Here is a 23,759-nt window from a genome sequence, read left to right as displayed (position 1 = left end):
AAAAACTTCTTCACTGAGGGTGACAGAGCACTGGAACAGGTTGCCCAGAGAGGTTGTGGAGTCTCCCTCTCTGGAGATTTTCAATACCTGCCTGGATGCGATCCTGTGCAACGTGCTGTAGGTGACCCTGCTTGAGCAGGGGTTTGGACTAAATGATCTCTAGAGGTCCCTTCCAACCTCAACCATTCTGTGATTCACTCCCAGGAGCGCTGGGTGCTCAACTCAGGAGAAATTTTTATTAAAGTGTCTGAATATCATGTTATTCTTATCTAGTCAGCTTTCTATAATATAAATTCTACAGGGCAAGAACTGTCTTGATAAACATCTACCAGCCACAGTACACTTTTTGTTTGATGCATATCACAGAAAATAGTATTATACCCTGGATGAAAGAAGCATATGCTTTGTAACTCGTAGTGCCACTGTGAAAGTAGTGGCTTAGTGGCTTAAATTTTGCATTTCCCTTCTTTCTTCCATCTATCATTACAGTAATTTCTTGCATAGGCTGTCTGAATCATGTAAGCGGCAACATTTGTCGCAGCAGAATTTGATGAATATTTCTATATTAATTTTTTATGACAGCCACACCTACGTAATAGATACATCTGACTTCTGAAAAGTGTCAACAGTAAAAACCAGTTGCAGATGGAAAGTCATCAGACATTCATGTCCTCCCTCTTTCTCTCAGTCCAATGGAAGAGTGTTTGCCATAACCTTAAAATCTAGGCAAACTGTATTGTTAAGTTAATGTTTAAGAGAGCAATCCAGGATTTGCTGGTAGATCAGGCATTGCCATTATTTTGAGTTAGAACTGGATCAGATGTTAAATACGTAAGTCCTATTTTCTGCTTTAAAAAATGAAAAAAAAGAAGTGTTTTCCTGCAGTTTTACAGCTGACATGAAGTAATCATCAGAGTATATTTTGCACTATACACCTTGCATGGTAAACTTTGTTGGCTGATAGTTCAAAAGGACCTGAATTTTCATTGGGGTGTAAAATTGAACCATTAGCTGGCTGACAAAGAGCAGGAGCATGGTAGCACTTATTCTTTCTCATTTCAAAAAAGAGGCCCATGTTAGAGAATATCGGACTGAAGCTGTCTAGAATTAATCGCTTAGCATAACTTGCTTAGCATTAGTAGCTAAATTTGCTGAAGCCTTAGACCTCAAGCTGTGAATTTTTACCTAGATAAGTAAAAGGGGGCCCCAGAGCTGGTTCAAGCTGGAGGGATAAAGAAGTTACATGGACAGCAGGAGTAGCMAACCTTGAAGATAAGAAAAGAAGCAGCCTGCCTAGAGACAATGAAGGTGCCCAAAGAAGAAGGGGAAGAACCCAGACCTAACTATTACTATTGGTCCAAACTATCGCTTAAAGGGTGGGGAATTTAGATTGTAAGGGTACAATTGCCCAGGGATTTCTTTGCTCGGGGTCCCTCTTCAGAGGCACCCAGCTCGAGCTGTAATTACCACACGTGTCATTAAATTTTATTTCTCTCCAATCTGACTTCAAACTTCTGCCTCAGCAGGAACCTAGGGTCAGACCCTGTTATGGTGGCCGGCGAGCCTAATAGTTTCCATAACACCCAAATGTCAAAAACATTCAAGTTCTCTTCCCAAGGTATTTCTTTATTCTTAATTTCAAAATCTCAGTTTTGGATTTCCTATTATCATATGCTTTATAATATTAGTTTTCCTATATTCTCCATTCAATGTTCTCACCATTGTTTATTTTACTGTGGAATATTTGAAGTATATATATGCTCATCAGCCCCAACTTAAACGGTTAAAAGTTAAATGTCACCTTAGGCTTCTTTTGGACTTAGTGGAAAGAAGAAAGGCACTATTAGAGGGTGATCCTGCTCAAGCTAAATAAGGCTCTCTGGAGGTGCTTGTTTCTCTCCATTAAAGGAAAAAAGACCAGGGAATGTAGGTATCTAACTTTCAAATATCTAAAGCTAGATGAGATTAATGCTGCACTTTTTTCTAAAAATAACCAAGGTTATCATTTTTTCATATCAGACCGTTAAGTCACCAAATTTGTCTAAGGTTTCATGCTTTCAAAAAATATATTTTCTTATTCCATATATATTTCTCCACACTTGTTTCAACAGTCCATCAGCACTGCTCTAATAACAATCATTTTATGTTCTTGTCTTATCTACTCATCATTTTCATCTCTTTGCTAATAAACTGTTTTTCTATCTCAAATTTGAAATACTTTCACAACAGACAAAATCAAATCAAATTATGACCTTTTATTTGTTGATTCAGAAGTAACAGACTTCAAAATTCTTGTTGGATTTTCCTACTTCTGTTTGAAGAAGAAATCCCAAGGCTATTTTAAGTGTAGGATAATTATTTAACTATGCCATTTCCACAATAAGGAACCTAAACTTTTTGTACCATTGCTGCTGGAGTACTATTTCCATCTTCTCAGAGAAACTGTTGGCATCTTCAAAACCAGACATCTTTCCCTGCTGCTAATACACCCAACCTGCTAAAAATCAAAACACATGCATGTAAAAGAGCCAAAATCAACCAGCAGAACAAAACATGCACACACACACAAAGGAGCCAAAATCTGTTAGTAGTAGGAAACATTTATCTTTACAATCAAAACTATAAATTTACTATACATATTATATTTAATCTATCAATGAATATTTTCCTTCACTGTCTCTGCATATTAAGGCAGATATGATCTAAGTTACCAGCTGAGTCGATGAAAGAAGTGCAGAAGCTCACTAAGTTGAAAAAGCCACAATATGAGTATCAGACATTATTAGTAATTGCCCAGACAAGCAAATGATTATCAACTGAAAAATAACAGCTGCAGAAAGACAAAATACCTATATTTTTTGTTCTCTGCCTTGGAACATAATTAACATGAAAAATTCTTTTTAGGTAGACTGGTTACTCAAATTGAGTTTTTCAAATCCAGACATAACTTTGGCAGGAAGTACTGTTTCATCCAGAAAGGAAGAATGAAAAATAATCCTTGGATAATGTAATTAATGGGCACTTGCTGCCCATTCTCAGTTAATGCTTGTCAGGAAACGTGATTCACTCTCAGTTTTCCATTTACTGCTGATAGGATCAGCTTGGGCTGGAATGAGGGCTCCCTTTCCCCACCATCGTTAGCTGGGCATGAGGTAAGTCGCTTAGACGGACACCTAACTTCAGCACAGCTACAGTCAGGGAAATGACTCCTACTTTGGTGTCCAGGTCAGAGGCAGACTGGACACCAGGAGATGTCCTTCGCGACAGGCCAGTAGCATAGGGACAACTGCCACGTGTCCCTCTCCCCCAGAGGTCCCGCCCCTCTTCCCATCCCTGGTCGGTGAACTCCACCTCTCCCTGCCCCGGGGTCGCCATTTTGGAAAAAGCCTCACCTGCTCACAGGCTGCCCTGTGATTGGCTGGTGGGACTGCCCCCCCCCCCCGTCTGTGCCAGAAGGGCATTGGAGCAGGAAGTCCCCTCCTCCTAAGTGCCCAGGGACCACCATGCTGGTTCAGCCGCCATTTCATGGCAGGGAGCTGCCATTTCTGGCACAGTCATATCCGATGTGTTCTCATACTGCTCCCTGATTGACCGGTTGCCATTTTTTTGAAACCATCTTACCTGCATGATCTCAGAGCACCTCTGATTGGCTGCCTGTTTCCTTTGGACTGGTAAGTTCCCATATATAAAAAAGTAGATTTTTTAAATATATATATGTTTAGAGAGAGAGAGGTGTGCAAATATGCATAAATATGCATTTTATATAGTTAGTTACAGTTAATACATACATATCTATATTTATGAATGTACATATATACCACATATATCTATGCAGATATAAGGTTATATATGCTTAAAAGTGTAGGTATATAATGTAGAAACATTACAGCTCACACAAGGTAACAAGAAAGCATTTTAAATGAAACAAAGACTATAGCTGAATAAAAAACAGAATCCTTCTCCTAAATGCGTATGGATTTTTTTCGTATATGTAGAACTATTGAAACAATTTGGTTAAATAATATTTTTCATATTCTAATGTCAGTGTTTACATGGCTAAAGATTATTAGTGAACATTTTGATTTTGTCATAAGATGGGAAAATAAGATTTATTTAAAGTGGTTTGGGCCTAAAACATTTATGATGAAACCTAACTTTAACTTTTTGATGCTACTGAAATTAATTATGAGGGCCTGTTGTTCCTCAAATGAGTACCGATTATACTTTACTGTTATGCTGTTGACTTCAGGAGAAGTACACCATATATGAATAAACTTCTAGACTATTTTAGACTATTCAAACTTTTCCAGACTAACAGTTCGAACTTTTTACATGATATTTCAGTTGCAGTTTGGTTTATTGTGAAGTGTATTTTCCCTTTGTCAAATTTTGTGTCCAGTAAATAATCAAGGACTAATTCCTTCATCAGCGAACAAGGAAATCGCATCTGGCAGAAGATAGGACTGTGACTTATGACAGGATGGAAATAAGAAACTTTAAATTAATTTTGTCATATTGATGTGTCTGCCTTGGGACAATATTTTCCTTTATCTGCGTACCTGATTCATAAGATTCTATTAAGATGCAACAATTCTGCAATTTTTTTTTTAACTGTTCTAGCAGATATCTCTGTTTTTAAGCTTTCTTCTAGGCTCTAAGGATACAAGAGATGTACTAGGGATATGCAGAATTATGTGGAACACATTTTAACTATTTATTTATTTTGCTTTTGTGTGAATCATAGTATCTGGAACGGGATGTTAAGCCAGGGCTGTTATGGAAGACAACAGTCCTCACCAATACAAAGGCCTGAAGAGGTTGCTCTTCAGTGATTTAATCTGTCATTGAAGGCTTACATTCTTTCACTTTTATCAGCAGATTTTCATGAGCATTCTAATGGTTCTGAAACAACTTTCCAAATTATTTTAATGGTCTGATGACAAAGTATTTGATTAGTTTCCTTTATTTTTCCTTTTATGAAATATTTTTCTCCAGATGTTACAGAATATAAAACTAAATATACAAACCTTGTATGGTGTTTGAAGTTATGTTTCAATGTTTAATATGCTATGAAACATTCTCTGTGATGGAATCAAGTGCAGAAAAAAAGCTTCTTAATAATACAAACTTTAAAATGTCTGCCTGATTCTTGCACAGCTAAGTTTTCCTCTGAACATCCCGACTTTCCCATAACAGGGATTTGTAGAACTGAACTTCATATTAACTGTCTGGCATTGATCACTATGCTGCTTATCTCAGGAGAGAGACAACTGTTGCTCCCAACTATAAATGCTGCAAATAGAACCTCGTCAGATGTCAAGTGACATCTTTATTTTAACTAATACAGTTCTGACAAGCCAATGAGGTAGCCCTTGATTAATATGTAGCAGGACAGTCAGTGAAAGAGCATTATGACAATGCACAGAAAGAGTATTTAGAATATTATTTAAAAGTGAAAGAATACTTTTTTTTTCCTTTACTCAACAGATTTCTTTCTCTCTCTCCTATCAATGACAAGAGTTTTTTTTCCCTTTCCCCTTAAATTTGTTTCTTGTTTGTCTTGGATTAAAAGGGATAATGAAAGGTGAATAACAGAGGATGAAAAAGTGGGAAGGCACACCATAAAGCTTTTCTTGCTGCCTTGTGTGAGCTGTAAGCATCCTGGTTTGCAAGCCAGGTTGCCACTTGGCTTCTGTTCAGACTGGCAATTCACTTTTTAGCATCTTCGAAAAGGGGGTTTATACTCCCAAAGCTTCTTACCTCCCCAGGAGTATTTATGCCAGAAACTTAACAGGGAGAGAGGGGTCTTAGTTGCTGGTCAAGGTTCTCCTTCATTTTCCGTTTTTTCCTCCAATACTGCCTTTCCTTCTGCACCCTGAATCAACATGCCAGCCCCTGTGTATTTGGGAGGATGGGACTTCCTGCTCTGATACCCTTCCAGCAAAAAGAGGCAATTCCTGCCAGTCAGTCACAGAGCAGTATGAAAAAATGTGGATTAATGATGTTTTACAAAGTGGCAGCAACCTGTCATAAAATAGTGGCTGAAACAAAATGGCAGTCCCTGTGTCTGTAGTGGGGAGGGACTTCCTGTTCTGATGTACTTCTGCATAAATTGAAAAGGACAGCTGGTCCTGACAGCCAATCACAGGGCAGTCTGTGAAGACATGGGGTATGGCGTTTTACAAAATGGTGACCCCCGGGGCAGAAAGAGGTGGAATATACAGACCATGTTGACTTCTGGGTCAAGCAGGACATGTGACAGCCAGTAGGGGTGAGACTTCCACCAGAAGTTGGGGGCATGGCACCTATCACATCTTGTCTTGGATAAAAGTTGTCAGTACGCTACCTAGGCTACATCAAGGTCCTGTATCTCAGTAGAGCCTTTTCCCTCAAACTGAGAAAAACAAGACAGAAACTGAATCTAAGAGAACTTTCTCTTGAAGGAGACTTTCTTAAAAGAGCTAGTTCTGTGTTGTTTACTTGGCTTCCTGTATTATTGGGACAAAGGTTTGAGCCTGTATTGGGGTATCCCACATTCCAAAAATTTTCTTCAGATCTCTGAAAGTGAGAAGTTCATCATGCATAGGGTCAGGAACTCAAATGCTGTCTTTGAAACAGGTCAGATTTTCAAAGGTGCCTTGGAGACAGACTTTTGAAAGAATTTAAAGTTGCATGAAATTGTAGCTGGATTTTTTAATGTGTGGACATGCATCTTCTAAGTTGCTAAATAACTTTAAAAAGTTTCTCATTCAGTGACTTACAAGTCTGCCATCCATTGAACATCAGTAGGAAATATTCAGTTTTACTTTCTGTCTTATCGTTTATAACTAGGTTCATCAATTTATTTCTGTTTATGTTGGTAGCTTCTAAGAAGCTTGTCCTTTTCACACTGTTAACACTAATCAATCAGGCTGCTGAATTTTTTATGATCTGCAGCTGCCAATTATTTACTTGGATAGTCTTAGAGACAGTCACATAGTACAAACTTTCTGATATCAATACTCCGCAGCAGTCAGAGCAGCACTGAAGTGAGAAAGTCACAGTCTGGTTATTTAAAGAGGTGGCTGCCATGTGTCTAATCATAGTTTATTAGCTATCATTTCATTAAAATTCAACATATTCAGTGGAATTTAAATTTAGTTAGTGATCAGCCAGATCTGTGCCATCTGTAATATATTTTTAGCGCTATAATGGCATCAGCTATACTGCAAAATGTATAAATGTAAACAATCTCTCAAACAATCTGGTATAAACTTTTATGCATTGTTGAAAAGGAAAAACTATCCCTCACTCAAAAAATGCATCTCCTTTTGCAATAGTTATCTCTAAGGAAGATATCTCTGGCTTCTAAGATATATACTACAATGTTTGGACTTGCATTTCATTATCCTGGAAAGTAGCATTAGGTGACAAAAGAAATTATAAAACTTTCCTCTTCAGAGCCAGAAGAATCAAACCACAATTGTATTCATCAGCATAACAATTCTGTACCTATATCTTTTCATGAACTTTCAAGAATCTCATTTTTAGTTACCTACACATTTGATCTTCTATGGATGTGGAAGCTTGTTTTGTTTCATGGCCTTTACTCCCCAACCCAAATATTATAGTTTAATTCCTATTAATTCAGCTTTCCTGGAACCAGGGATTATCTGATTCTTGAAATGCTTGCTTGCAGAGAATACTGACTACTTTAAGCTGTGGCACCTAAAGATGCATCAGACAGGCTCTGACTTCATCTATTGCAAATGGCTTTCATGAGGGCACTGTTTTGAACCAGTGTCCATGCCAATCCACAGCACTGAGCTGTGTCACATAACCATACCTCTTGGTCTTCTGCAAGCACCACAAAATAGGTGGGAATCACACAAAATGATGGATAAGGTCATTATAATATGAAGAGTGACCACTTGAGCAATTTACTCTGGGCCCTTCCCAATATGTCAATTCATTAAATCGTATAAGGGAGGATGAAACCAGAATTTTGATGAATCTGTAAAGGAGCAATAAGAATATTTTGTGAAGCTATGGGCTGCTTATTGTAACTATGGGAAGAAATGATTCTGTCATTTTCATTAAACTTGATTCTGAATACAGTAAACCCTCCCCGCAATGATTAAGCTAAATAAAGTATTTCAGAAGCCACTGGGTTGTATTGCTATGGTAACCCAGTGAACCACTGAAATAATAATTATGTGCCTGACATTATGCAGAAAGATTTCATTTTCCCTCCAAAATACAATACTGATATACTTAATCTTTTCCTTCATTCTTTCCCCACGTCAAGGAAAAAATCATTTTTCTTTAACCTTGCAACATTGTATCTGCTCATTTGTCAAGGCAAATTATACTCTGTATGGTTTTGTTTGTGTAATTTTTCCTTAAAAGTCATGATCTGAAAACAGAACTTAGCAAAAGTTATGGTAGATATCATCTATGAGAAGTCACACATTCTCGAGAGGACCAAAAATAAAATTGATGTGTGAATGGTGAACTGCATCTGGACACATGTAGTGTGGATCAAATCTGACTGTGCATGCTCCAAAAATTTTGAAATACAGTAAATGTATGTGCTCATATGATTTACTGAATTGAAATCTAAATCTGAAACTCACATATTCTGCCAAGAACAAAACAATTTTTTTCTGTAAATGCTTTCTACTGAACCAATATGGAATCCAATTAAAAGCAGAAATTTGATTTCCTTGAAGCCAGTTTATATGATTTGCTTTAGAAAGGTGTCAGCACTCACATTTTCATGCTAACTTAGCTCCTCAGAAGCCACTTTATGTATTTAAGATATTCACAGGGAAAACACTCTCATGATTTTTGTAAAAAAGAGTATTTATACTTTGACTAAGTTTATCACATTGTATAAAGAAACTACAGTCAGGCCACAGAGAGAGACTGGAAATAGATTTTTGCTGTCTTTTTGGTTATGCTTTGTTTTGGACACAAACATGAACCCAGTGAAGGGTCTCACTGGTATGAGACAATGCCTGAGTTCTTACTAGCAGAACTCTTTATTGGGTTTATTCGGTGAACCCATGACTGTTAAAAGTTAAAAACCTAAATTCTTTCTTACTGCAATTATGAAAAAGGTAGTTTGTTTCTTAGAAAAACTTACACATCTTAAGTTTCTTCAAGGCTCAACAAAACTACCTCCTGAAGTGAATGTTTGTAGGAATAAACCCGGATTCAGAACTCAAACTGTTTATTCTACATTTACAGTGTGTTTGGCTAATCATGCACTGAGAAATCCCTGAAATCTGTGCCACATCCTACAGTAGCTGGTAGGGAAGGAACACCAAAAAATTGTCCTGACTGCAGAAATCATAGGTCCCCAACAGTCTGGGTAGTAATGTAAAGAAGAAGAAGGAATGTATTTCTTCACATCTGGGACTGGTCTGCTGAATTTAATTTCAGCTCTGGGCAGTGAACACTAACTTGAATGTTAAGCAAGTAGAGATGTCTGATATTTCACACCACATGAGAACCCAGGGTCCAGTCTCTTCCTGCACAGTTTCACTGAAATCCAGTAACTCTTGAAATTTGAGTTTTTGATCTGTTTTATATTCAATTTTCAGGTTTGAAATGAAGCTATACATCTCATTTATTTGTTTGAGAACAATGTATGTTCTGTATCCACAAATATTTTAGCCTATTTTTAGTATTTATCACTGCATTATCTGTAAACGATCTTGAATTCAGTTTGTGCAATGACTTCTGAAACCAAGCCTCATTGCTTCCAACCCAAAAAGATATTCCAAATTAAAGCTGCTTTTAGATCTTGCTAACATTATCAGTGGTTCTATTTTCTGAAATCTATGACTGAAAATCTGCCAGTAATTCTCAAAAAAAATGCATCTGTGTGCCTAGACCATTTTTCCCACATTCATTTGACCCCCATCCATACTATACTTACCAGTAGTACTACATTTATTTTGCTTTGGCATATGCACTTGAAACTTGAGGAAAATGTTCATTAATGAACCTGTATTTTAATATGTCAAATCCATTCCCCTTCTATACATTTCACTACCAGCAGCTCACCTTGAGCAAGTTAAACTTTTAAGTTTCACCCCCACCTCAATTTTGGCAATTCTTGTTTTCACTTCTTCATTTCCACTACAATACCACTTTTCCCTGTGCTTAATGCCACTACTTAATAAAAGCTGAAAGCAAGTATTCATTTAATTTGGAGCCATATATAGTTCCCTACATTGTTCTCAGTGGAAAGCAATACCAGTTCTTTCATTGTTATAGTCTTATTGATGGGACTGAAAGTCTGATCTGAAAGGTCTGATTCAGCTTAAATTTTTTTTCTTGATTTCTTATGCAAAGCTTTCTCAGTGACCACTCTTTCCCTCCCCCCCCTTTAATTCCAATATCTTTCTTACAGTTTTCATTCTTTCCCTAGAAGTTAAACATTCTAGGTCACAAAAGCAGGCTGTAACAGGAAGAACTCACAGCAGTCAGGATCAAGTAACCATCAGAAAATGTACATTAGACAGAACAGCTACCATTTTCGTAATACGTATCCTGGGAACCCCTCTTTAGTGTTCCTGACAATAGAGTCACTACARTAAGTGGGAAATGTAGAATATAGACACATATTGATAAACTCTTTGGGAGACGACACACAATGTTCCTCACTAAGATGTGAACAAAGATATAAAGTAAAATATAACAATATTACCAAGTAAGCGATGAGCCTACCTGGGAGAACAGAAAAGACAAATTCTTATAATACCAGCAGTGATAGTAATAGAAGGGTCTCCAACAGAAAAGGGATGCTATATATTACTAACAACTAATAATTACTAACCACTAGATTTAAAGAAATAAAAAGGGAAGATATCTTTAAAATAAAGTAGGTTTAAATTGCACAAGTTCAACTGAACGGTATTCTCCAATCTGTATGCCTTTTTGTTACTATAAGCATGGTAACTTACCTGCACTGGAGTGGATTAAATGACCTTTGAAATCAGTAAAAGCTTTTCCTCAGAGTAAATAAGCATTTAATTCAGGCATTTAGAATGCTATTATTGACAATTTGCTGTCATTTGAACACTGACCAAAAAAAAAAAATTACTCGCAAGGAGATGTGTTAGCAAAATAAATAAATAAGCTGTATGGTACTCACAGAATCACAGAATGGTTGAGGTTGGAAGGGACCTCTGGAGATCATCTAGTCCAACCCCCCTGCTCAAGCAGCGTCACCTACAGCACGTTGCACAGGATTGCGTCCAGGTGGGTTTTGAAAATCTCCAGAGAAGGAGACTCCACAACCTCTCTGGGCAACCTGTTCCAGTGCTCTGTCACCCTCAGTGAAGAAGTTTTTCCTCATGTTCAGATGAAACTGCCTGTGTTTCAGTTTGTGCCCGTTGCCTCGCGTCCTGTCGCTGGGCACCACTGAAAAGAGCCTGGCCCCATCCTCTTGACACCCTCCCTTCAGATACTTGTACACGTTGATAAGATCTCCTCTCAGCCTTCTCTTCTCTAGGCTAAACAGGCCCAGCTCTCTCAGCCTTTCCTCATAAGAGAGATGCTCCAGTCCCCTAATCTTCTTTGTAGCCCTTCGCTGGACTTGTTCCAGTAGTGCCACATCCCTCTTGTACTGGGGAGCCCAGAACTGGATGCAGTACTCCAGATGCRGCCTCACCAGGGCTGAGTAGAGGGGGAGGATCACCTCCCTCGACCTGCTGGCAACACTCTTCCTGATGCACCCCAGGATACCAGTGGCCTTCTTGGCCACAAGGGCACATTGCTGGCTCATGGTCAACTTTGTGTCCACCAGCACTTCCAGGTCCTTCTCGGCAGAGCTGCTTTCCAGCAGGTCAACCCCCAACCTGTACTGGTGCATGTACTGGCTCACTTGTGTTTTGGTTTTTTTTGTTTTCCTTTAGGGAGTGAAGTATAGAGACTGTAGGCATACAGTGTAGTTCACTGTCCTACAGTCTAATACCAGGGTAGCCTTGAAATATTAGTGGGAGAGAACACAAGCACCCTTGATGCAGGCTTTTGCTGCTTCTTGAGGACCATGTACTACATTCCACTGCTGCCTGCCTGAATTGCCTATTCACTCCTATTGATTGGTTCACTCAGCTCATATCTCAGTGTTACAATGATGTTTACCATGTGCTGTATAAGCACAAGACTTGGTAATATTGTAGATCTTATCTCAAGCTGCATTATCAAATGAGCTCATTCTTTGAAGAAAACCATTTGCCTATGGCAAGAGCATCACCTGCTGTTGGATGAGGAATAAACATTCCCGCTTCCTGAGGAGTTTGCTAAATGCTTATTTTATTTTTCAGGATAATTCAGCTGAATGTGCAGATCAAGATTGAGAAAAAGACCACATAACTCATGCTGAACTGTTTTTTTTTTTCTTTTTTAATAAAAGATTACCATATGCTGGCATATAAACATTAGAAGGATAGCCATTTTCCTGTCTGAAGTATGCACATGGCTTTATCACAATCATATGTTGGGATCTCAGGTATCATCTTTGCACAGAGAAAGCTGAATATTTTGATGTTTGGGACTGTAGATTTTTCCAAAATGCAGAAGACTGAGTCCATACCACAAAAAACTTGTAAGCTACTTATTAGAATTAATCCTTCTTTGGGTTTGTAAATCAACATTACTGATGATTTATAAAAAGATTTTTTTTTTTAGCATATCAAATACTGTAAGTCTTGGCTTAGAATCACATTTAAGAACACTATTTTTAAGTTTAATAATCATACATAACCATCATAGAAAATTTTTTTAATGAACAAAAACTCTAATATGCACATGATATTTTAAAATTTAGGAATATCTCTTCTTCCATCAAAATAAGACTATAAAATAACATTTTCTAAAGGATCAGGCTGATTTTGCAAGTCCTGTCTCCTTGCATGGAAATTAGATACCTGTAGCTTCCAAGGGTATTTCCTTAGATATTGCAAGAGCCAAGGTATTGGGATCTCCCACTCTGAGTCAGAATATTTACAGCTCTGAGTCTTCCTTTCTTCCCCTCTAAATTCAGATAGATCGTAGCTGTCTACGTGTTTCTCCACCAAGCAGTGCTTTCTGCAGTGTAATCCCCATATATGTACACATGCTATGTCACACAGTCATTGAAATGTCATGAATAAGAAATGACTTTGCTAAACACCTTGCTTAATATCTTAATTAAGCTCTTGAAGACAGCGTAATATATAGAATAAGCTTTAAATGTTAATGCAAACAGAAGAAACATGGGGAAAAAAAGCCATTTGCAGAGATGTGCCAAATGGCATTTAAATGTAAAAATAAAAATATTCGATAATTAGGAGCACAGCCATTTGTCTAATTCTTGTGGTAGATGAACAGAGGGAAATGGATCCAGAATTAGTACTGGTTTCTTTTGGACCACTGTACAATCATGTTGAGAATTTATTTTCACTTCTGTATATCTTATTGAATGAAAGATGTTGACAAGAGAGACTAAGTTCAGACAAGAGCAACAGAAATGATTGGAAGAATTGGGTAATGAGGAAAGATTAGAAGATTCAAATTGTATAGCTTGACAGTGAAAAACCTAATGAGATTTATGAGAACAATCTAAAACTATTTGACTAAATAAATCCAATAGTAGGAGGGAAATTAATTTAGCTCCTGCCAGTGTGGTGTAGCTATGATTAATAGGATGACCTTAATAAAAGGGAAGATTTAGGTGGAATACCAGAAAAAAGGCCCTTTTGGGCTACTCATTAGGTTGTGGAATAGACAGCAGAGGGAAAAGGTAATATCCCAGCTCATCACTAGAAAACATATGATAGCATAAAGTAATCTTATTCAACAGAGTACATGTCCAAGTCTGTAACCCCTGAAAATCAAACCACCCAAGAGAGGATGCAAAGGTTGGGATTCTTCTGACATGACATTGGGCTATCTAAACATTAGGTATCCAGCCTAAACTAGTCATTCTAATCTCCTCTGCTGTTAATGGTGAGAGGTGCTTACAGAAGATGACTCATCCACACCTAAAATCTGAATTGCCCTCTCCATCTAGAATATAAGGGGAGCTGAGATGACCAGCTTTGACTTTGGAATCACTAAATTTAGAAGATATGATATGAATCCTACCCAAAATGTGACCCAGTATTACTTTGAAAAGTGACCACATGAAAAATTATCAATTAAACAGGATCATGATGTTTCAGAAATGAGTCAGGATACCTTAAAGTAAAACCCTGCTGTGACAGAAAATAGGCAAGCAACTTAAGCAGGTTTAATAGTGGCTAAATACTCATGACAATGGAAGAAAATAATCAGAAGCCTTCCTCATCTGTTTTATTTTAGAACATTTGGTACTTCATTTCCCAGGAAGTCTGACTATGATTATCTACCCATGCCCTCATGATCATCCTCTCTACAGGACCCACCATTAAGTCTTTCCTAATTACTTCCTTGAGGTTTATTTCCATTTTTGTGTTTGTGGTGATAGTTATATATGCATTCCTCTTGACTAAAATAGATATGGAAAGGAAAGAGATAACTGACAGCAGCAAACCTTTGCCAGGCACTTACATCAGAAATCCTGCATGTTTTTGGATAATACATCCCCTTGGAAACACACTTAACACACTGACCTATAGTGGATTGAATCTTGGTTTCAATGAAGCCAAGCTTGACTTTATTCCTTTCCAAACTTTCCTTTGAAGTCTTTTTTAATATTTACTTTATAGCTTTGGGCTGATGTGTTTCCATGCAAATATCAGCCCCCCTAGCCCCTCTTTGATTTTCAGAAACCCAGAAGACTCTAAAGTTTTGCGTGGAATCCAAGCTGCATCTGGTTCAAGCATTGCTGGGCCTTTCACTACACCTGGGGATCCCCCTTCTCTTGGTAGTTTCTGTTTTAGAGTCTGGCTCACCATGCTCTGTACCTCTACATCTCTATCCCTAGTGATTCTCTGCTAGATGTTCATTCTTAAGGAAACAGGAAGACTTTTTTTTTTTTTAACACAAGCTTTCTCATGCTTTATTTGGCTGGGTTCCTAAGTGGTGCTGCACTAAACCATCAGATATTAAGTAAATTATTTCCTGACTGCAACTCCCTTACAACATTCATCTAAGGCAGAGAGGTGGAGAAGTCCCGTACCCCAGCTGTGACTAGCTCAGAACTCTTTTACTTCTAAACCCTTTACTTAAAAGGTATATCACCTTGTGCTTGCCAACATTTAATTTCTTATGTATCTGTTCCACCCAATCTCTTAGTTTTTTGTTTGGGGTGGGGTTTTTTTGGACAAAAGGACAAACGATTGTTGGGGTGCTTCCAGTACATGTCATTGGCATCCCTATAAGCAAACTTTCTTTTATCTCATGTGCTAAATTTCTGTGGAGGTCATCAGAAGAATTAGCCACAGGCAGTTAATGTATGTGTGCATACTCCTGTTACTTCAATCTAATGAAAATATATTCATTCAAACACCTAAATGTTTGAATGCAAGGATTCTTGCACCGTATAATAAAATTAAACCTCTAGGAATAATAAATTGCTTTATCATACAATTAATTCTTACTGTAAACATTTAACATGGCTTTGAGAAAACATTTACAGGAATTTCTCCACTAGAGGTCTCTAGAGAAATACAAGTAGCACCACTCAAAAGTTAGTACAGATATGTTAGGCTTTTCTTATTAACACTATTCAGATTTTGTTGAAGATAAAAATCAATATTTGTCCTATACTACTCTCAGGTATTTTCTTGGATATGTTTCTTCTGCTGTGGCTAATAAAAAGTCCTATCACTAAAACAATCATTAAAATACTTGCACAGTTTTAATGAATTTTATAATTAAATTTTCAACATCATCTTCTTTAGGAAGTACAATATTGCACAGAGTAATTAGCCAAAGAAAGAAAAAAAATGGTGGGGTAACCGCCTTGCGAAATAACTAAAGACCAAATTAAAATAAATAAAGTGGTAATGATCACAGATGAATCAAGTGTTGGTTCACCAGAACAGTATTTTGGCTTGAAAATTAGAAAATGATTATTCTGATATGCTGTTCATCAAACCATTATATCACAGGCAAAACAGAGCCTGGCGTCATTGTTTATCTTTATATTTGGGCTGACATAAACATAAATGAGGAATAGAACTCATGTAGCTGGAGTGCTTTCTCCTCTTAATGCTTTTTTTTTTTTTACTTTATGTTTTTAAATAATGAGGTTATACAGTTTCCATTTGGTTGATGAGTTTCAAAACAGTCATTTCCAGTTAAAGATTGTCTTTATCCATGTTAGGATCTGCGTACTTTTTTACACTGCTTAGCAAAGCAACTCATCCAGTGGTTTAGAAAGTTTACAGAAAGTCAAGCTTATGGTTATTATTTTTTTCTTCAAACTATTTCATTTCAATGAACTTTTGTATCTGAATTGACTCATTTTTTACTGACATTTCTTTCATTAAACATAATGATGTCACCATGGATAATACAAATTAATGCTGATTTTCTTTTAATTTGGTCAATTAATGATTCAGTATTTGGATATTTCTTCATCAGCATTTTCTGTACTGTCTTAACACATCTGCCACCATGTTGGATATTAAGCTTAATATATAGTAATTCTTTAGACTTTTTCTTCTATACCTCTGGAAATGGGTGTTTTTTAGCATTAATAGGTATTCTTTATATGGAAGTGGAAAGCTGAATGATCTTGGGATCATTATTAGTTCCCATTATGTACAGCTCCTATAAGAATCAAAGACAAGTAGAGCAGAGAAGAGAATGGTATTAATAAGAACTACCAGTTTAAGAGTTGAGACCTCCTGTACCTCTTCGCCCACCCCAAACCCTCAGACAGACTTATATTAACAACTAGGGTTCTCTGCAATTAGAGACTGGGTCTCTAATCAGAAGCTGGAAAAAATTTGGAATATTTGCTCTGTCCAGGTTTTTCCTTCTGAAACTGTGGTGGCTAGCTCTTTAAATGACATGAGCTCAGTGCATGGGGCAGCATTAATTTCTACTCATTTTTTGGTGCCACGTGGTAAGTGTGGAAGAGAAGAACATGGCCTATACTGAGAGATGAGAGAATCGGGAAGGAAGCACCTCTGAGAAGACAGGTTACTGGGATGGAGCTAGATTTGCCCAATGTTTTCTGCACTTTGAGCCTTCCATATTGTTTTGTGGTTCTTTTGCGATAGAGTATATTCTCTAAAGGATGGCTCCCTCAAGCATCTAAATGCATTTCTGTCCACCTGCTGTCGTGGGAGGGAAGCCTAACCCAGAACTATTATTTTCATCTCATTACAAATTCCCAGATGTTCTTTTGACAGAGCATGAATGAAATGCATGAACCTTCCCATGAGTGAAGGCTCTCGTATCGTTGCTTCTTAAAAAAAGTCCATGTATGTTATCATTGATTTTTCACCTTGTTTTAGCTTTTAGTTCAATTGACAAAGGAAAAATGCACTGTAGTGTCATGACAACATGTATTACAGTTTCAAAATTACCATATCATTGCAGAATAGATACTGAACAACAGGTTAAAAAGCAAATTCATGTGTATTTAATAGAGCTCTGATCAAAAGGGTTTCCAGGCAATAGCTGTTAAGTGGATACAGTTGTTTTAGTACCCACTGGACAAATAGCTATACCACAGTATTTACAAACATCATCTGTAGCCTTAAATAGCCTAAAATAGCAGATTTGGGGGTTGTTTAGTTTGAACAAAGCAGAATGGGCATAAAGAAGCCAAGAGTCCTGAATCTTAATTCTTGTTTGTCAGATAGTCACTTGGAAACTTAGTACTGAAACACATTTTAAATTCTGAGACTTCATTGATAAATTAATTTAATGGACTATCTTCCAGTTTTCCCATCTATAAAGTTCTGTACATAAACAGGTATATTATTCAAACTTTCAGATAGTCAGTGATTTGTATATGTCTACATAAAGCTCTGAATAAAAGCATTCTGTAACAGCAAGTATTATTTTTAGAATTAATATGAATATTAAGCTAATACTGCATTTGATGAAGTTACTAATTCATAAATATAATGTGTGCTCATAAAGCTTTTTTGTTCTCAAGACACAAATGCAATTCCAGTTTATTGACAACAGCACTTTTTGGAATTTTCATCAACTTCACTAAACAAACAACTCATAGTTGATAACTGTGAAGACACAGGAAAGCAAAGTATAGCAGTACAATTCTTATGGGAAGAGACAGCATCTTCCTCTGGGTTTAAACAAAACCACACAAAATGATCCGAACTTCTGAATGCTTCTGTGCTATAAATACCAAATCATAAGTCAAAGCCTAAACTTCTCAAACTTTTTCTGCTCTTGTGTCAGCAGAATAAAATGCTAAGCCTTCTGTAATGAGGAAGAAATTAGTCAAAATGGGGCGGAAAAAAGGCATAGTTTGTAAGGTTAATGTATGGTATTAATTTAGCTCATTGAAGCTGGCAGCTAACACTGCTGTTCTAAGGAGGGTGGTACAAAGTTTCAGGTTGATCCTGCGGTTCCCTCCCACCACCTTCCAGCATGTATATAAATTGTCAGCTCTCCAGACCCCTTGCCAGTTCTCTCTTCTAGTGTTACCAGAAGCAATAGAGGACTAAAGATGAAGATCCTTTCCTTATTTGCATTTTCCACTTTTTTATTGTCTGCTTTTGAACAAGCAGATGCTTCTGCTCACTATGACAAGATTTTAACCCACAGTCGAATAAGGGCACGCGACCAAGGGTAAGTACGTTATATATATATATATATATATATTTTTTTTTTAAGGGGACTTCTTAATCTTTCTTCTCCCTGTATTGTATTAAATGTGATTTGTGCACTGTGAATTCTTCCTGAGTATGATTCAAGTAAAGCTTTCTTTCTAAATTAATTATTATATTAACTATTTCACAAAAACAGTTCCTAAATGAAAAACTTTCTGAGCAGTTTCAAAGAGAGACAGGATACTATTGAACTTCATAAAATCTGGAAAAATCTAAAAAACCCACTTAGCAATAAATAAAACACATGTGTTTTACTATCACTGAAGTTAATTACAGTTCACAGTTAATATAATGGGACATCAGATATGTTTAATATTTATTATCAAACGTTTTAACAGAATTGACACCTAATCCACGGCATTCATTCTCTTTATCCTGTCCTAATGCAAATCGTGAACTCTGCTTGAGTCCTTTCTAACATGGGATTATACATGGGGACCCCTTTGTGAAAAGTCCTTTTCCACTAGAATAATGGGGTATACTTCTTGGCAGGGCACTCAAAAGGCAATGCTTACAAGCCAGTCTGCTCAGGGAAATGGAACTAATTTGAACAAGTGGTGTCAAGGAAACAAATGTGTCTAAACACATTTTCTTTCAATAGTAAAAGATACTCTGTGGAAGAGGATTATTTACTATCCTATCTTCCTTTGTTGCGTCCCCCACCCCTACACACACACACACACACACGTTTTTTAAAATAAATAGTTGACTCTTTTCCCACTGTTGTGAAGCACATGTTCTAACTTATGAACTGCTGAACTTTTGTACTGTAGAAGTATACTAATTAGTGACAAAATGCTTTTGCTTCTTTGGATTTGCTCTTAAGTAATTCCTCTTCTGTACACTACCATGCTAAGGAAAAGTTCTCATTTGAAATCTCATACTCCTTTTATTTACACAGCATTTTACCCTTTGGTTCCCAGTAATTCCCAGAACGTTTACTTAGGTGCCTGTGGTATGCCAAACGACTGGTAATCAAAATACGTGATTGACTTAGAGAAGACAGGGTTTCCTTCTACATAAAGAAATCACTTTTCTTCCCTAATTCCCCATGACCCTCAGCAGCACAGATGTGCAGAAAACCAAACCTTTAGTGAAAAGAGCCTGATGGCATTCACAGCTGAGTCCCTCGTGGCTGGTAATTCAATCTTTTTGGGGGGAGGGAGTGAAATGTAAAGCATATTGAAGCTTGACACAGCTGGTAGTTGCTGTCCATCAGAGGCAGAGGGCCAAGCCAGAATGGAGGGGAATTGCCTCTCCCCCGGGGAGGGTGGGCTGTCCAAGGATCCCAGCTGGGCAGTCCCAGCAGCTTGCACTGTGCTTGCTTGAAATCACGCTTGCCCTGGGGAAAGAAGCCATATGTCCGTTTCTCACCTTTGCCCATTAGAGACTGTATTTGCTGCTATTTTACACGTAAGTTTTCCTGAGGTGTACAAAAAACTCTTTTTAAAATGTTTCCCATTCCCCCCATAGCCCAAATGTCTGTGCCCTTCAGCAAGTTATGGGAACGAAAAAGAAATATTTTAGCACCTGCAGAAACTGGTACCAGGGAGCCATCTGCGGAAAGAAAGCGTAAGTATCCTCTGTTTAAAAACTATTCCCTATTCACAGAGATAGTATAATGTACTATTAGAAAACCCTCCTTTTGTCAGGGGCAAACTACCTTTTTGCTCCGGCAGGGGCAGGGAAAATTCGCTTCATAAGTCAACAGCTTTACAACATTTCAGCTTCTCTTTAGCTGCTCTAAAACCAGCTGGATAGCTGACTCAATAACTGTTGCCAAAAAATAATTACAAAAGGAGTGGAAAGTCTGAAAATGACAGCACAACATGCAGTGCTTTTCTAAGTTCAGAGGGCTTTAAAACATTAGTTGCAGCAATACTTATCTGAGTGAAGTATTTAGTTCTATTTTTAACACGAGATACGAGGATAAGTGACCTGCCCAAAAATACAGAGAGAACTAATAGGCAAGCTGTGAAAAGAACTCAGCACTGCATGGCACAGTTGTGTGCTCAGACCATGCCTTTCCACAAATACAAAAATCAGAGCATACTTGTGGGCATAGAATAGGCATCTTCAATCTGCATCATTTGGGTGAGTCTGGCATTCTGTTGAAATCTGTGTATACAGTTCTATTTTAATGGTCACCTCTTCTCACAATGCAAGTCTTTGCTTTCTCTGTGGTGAAGAGTCAATAGCACCAGAGTCACTACTTCCGCTTCATCGGTAGAGTAGCTTCAGGCTATGAACACTCAGAAAAAAACAGTCCAGAACTCTGCCCCACCTCTCTCACTTAGAATTCAGTAATTTATCACAGAGGGATATTTTTTACTGAATAGAATAAACTAATATTTTTCTAGCACACCACATTTTCTCTTGCTGTTACGCAATTACCTGGACAACTTTCTCAGCAGTTGTCACAGGAAATCTTTACATTCCTTTTCCCATTAGCCTTTCACAGCATCCAGATAGATCTAGGGTGACATTTTCAGAAATGTTTAAATGAATATGGAATCCAGGCTTCATTTGCTACAGTGACTCAGTGCATTAGGAGTCTCTTAGTAAAAGTTAATTACACTCTTCCAAATGCCAAGTAACTTTTAAATATACAATTCAAAAAGTCACTTAGGGCTGGTCTACCCCGAAATATAAAGGTGTTAATTTATGTTGATACAAGGTGCCGATTATATGCATGATGAAATTAATTCAAATTAAATTAAATTTTGAATTTAAAAAAGTCTTAATTAACATCAGCCACTGGTTTAGATGTTAATGTAATGTGAAATAGAGATTTCTCTTTCCATGCTAAAGTCTTCCTTACAGGAAGTTAATTTGGAATAAGAGTGTCCTCAGAAAGTATTAGCCACATAAGCCAGTCAAGGATGACTCCTTTTTGTAAACATGCTCTTAGATTCTCTTGAAAAATGTTTTTTCTGATCAATTCCTAAATAAATTTGAATGGAGACCTTGAACAAGAAGTATCTGACATTTTACAATGAGTTAGACTCATGTTATTAATTTCCTTATTGTCAAAATCAAGAATAAATAGGATGCACATTTTCCAGCCCATCCTTCAAGTTTAAAACAGTGTTTCTAAGTATACCCAAAAGGCAGAGATTCTGGAAGAAGAAAAAAAGTAGAATAGATCTATTTGAATTTAAACCATTACACATAGCTCACATTGAATCCGGGTGAACTTTTTCAGACAAAATACCTGTCAGCTGAAAATGTAAGATTTTGTGAATTTATGTGAAATTCATTGAATGGTTCTTTTCAGTAAGTTAAAGAAGTTTATTTTGACAAAGAAGTAGATGCAGCCACAATCTGGTTTGTACTGGGGGATAGAGAGCACAAGCATGATGTAATTGTATGACTCTAACTGTGTGATATGACCCAGAGTTTGCATGCCTCACTAGCGGTGCTGACATGGGAAGTGCACTACATTCCCTCCTGCTCTCCTCAGTGCATCTACGTATACAACAATTTCTTAATGATAAAAAAAAAGTCATTTCCTTTTTAAAATTGTCATTTTTCTTCAAAGTCAGCTTTCCTTTTTATTTCATTTTTCGCTTGGTTCAGCTGTCCTGGCTAAAAAAACAATTATTTTATAGTTCTTCTTGGGCATGCTCCCTACACTTATTGAGGTAAAACAGATTAAGGCTTCCAGATCATGATTATGTACATGAGAGATGCCTGCAGTAATGATTTTTGCACTGTTAAAATCAGTCATGTGAATTTGCAGACAGCAGTCAGGCAAAGACCTGAAGTGTGCTGTGGTTTCTACTACTCCTGACGGGTGTCAGCAGCTTGGTGTTTTCTGAGATTCCTGAAGGACGTTATATGTCATGACACAAAGTTGGAAAGGATCCTTAGGGAAAAGACTGAGGAAATATGTAGCAGGAGGAAGTTGTCTCCTATTTTCTTTCTGAGAAAGTGTTTCCACTACTCTGTCAGCATACCAGAAATTGATGGAGTTGAGCTATACTTCCGAAACAATGAGGCACAGATTCCAGCACACTGTCTGGCCTTTCAAGTACTGCCATAGCTTTGAAGTCTAAACTCTAAAGTCAGTCTAGACATGAGGAATGATATCACGGTCCCATCAGAGCCCAAAAAAGACTTGACTTTCATCGGCTGAGTTTTCACCCTAAGCTTTCTGCCATTATAAATTTTATTGTATTACTCATTACTTACTTCCTTAAGGAGGTGGAAGAAATTAACAGCGTTAAGCTGGAGCAGAAGTAGCATAAGTAATACTGAACTTCCTAACCAAACAAGTGAAGTAATTATTCTAAATCCCCAGAGATGTCTTTGGAACATAATTTACTATCTAGAATTCTAACCAGTCAGTCGTTCCCATTTTGATTTTGGCTATGTTTTTATAAGCAATTCCAGACAGGTTAGAACCCTTTTTTCATACAAATCGTGCATAAGGTTTCGGGGTTTGGGGATCTGAGGATGATAACAGAGATCAACTTCCAGTCAAACTAGACTGTGTCTGGTCATTTGTCCCACTTCAGTTTTTGAGGCTCTACAGTTTTATAGTCTTTATCAGAATCTTTCCTTCCCCTCCAGGGGGCATTATAATACTGACTTCCCTTTTTCATCAGTGTACGTACTGTAAGCAGTCCAAAATATTTCACCTTTCAGTAAAGTCTGCCATACCACTGACTTCTTTGGCACTGCATTTTATTCCACTACAGACACATTAGGAAGAAGGATATTTCCTGAAAATGATTTAGACTGAAATTTGGATATTCTCAAAGCTGATTTTGGAAAACAACTTATTCCTGTGGTTTTATTCCTAGATAGATGTCATGTCTTCCCATAAGCAAAAGTCTACTCTCAGCACGAAGCTGAGAGGGAATTCCTTACTTTACTGAGCTACAACAGTAACATGAGTTATGCAAAGAGAGATACCTTGATATGTCAGAAAAAAAGTTTGAAGCAATAGACAGTTTGGACACAATGAACCATCATTAG

At 37.3% G+C, this 23,759-nt stretch overlaps 1 protein-coding gene across 1 annotated transcript in view; it reads left to right on the top strand.

Moving 5' to 3' along the window:
* The first annotated feature begins 18,578 nt into the window (after positions 1 to 18,578).
* The window catches only part of POSTN (periostin), a 37,072-nt gene continuing 31,891 nt past the window's right edge, over positions 18,579 to 23,759 (top strand). The window contains exons 1-2 of the mRNA XM_026081355.1: positions 18,579 to 18,735; positions 20,250 to 20,348. Coding sequence (XP_025937140.1) covers positions 18,614 to 18,735; positions 20,250 to 20,348 — 221 coding nt within the window. The 5' untranslated portion in view covers positions 18,579 to 18,613. The remainder of the gene's footprint in view (positions 18,736 to 20,249; positions 20,349 to 23,759) is intronic.

The sequence above is a fragment of the Apteryx rowi genome, unplaced genomic scaffold (genome assembly GCF_003343035.1).
Source record: "Apteryx rowi isolate R43461 unplaced genomic scaffold, aptRow1 scaffold_546, whole genome shotgun sequence".
NCBI classification, from domain to species: domain Eukaryota; kingdom Metazoa; phylum Chordata; class Aves; order Apterygiformes; family Apterygidae; genus Apteryx; species Apteryx rowi.
This window is presented reverse-complemented; position numbering and strand designations above follow the sequence as displayed.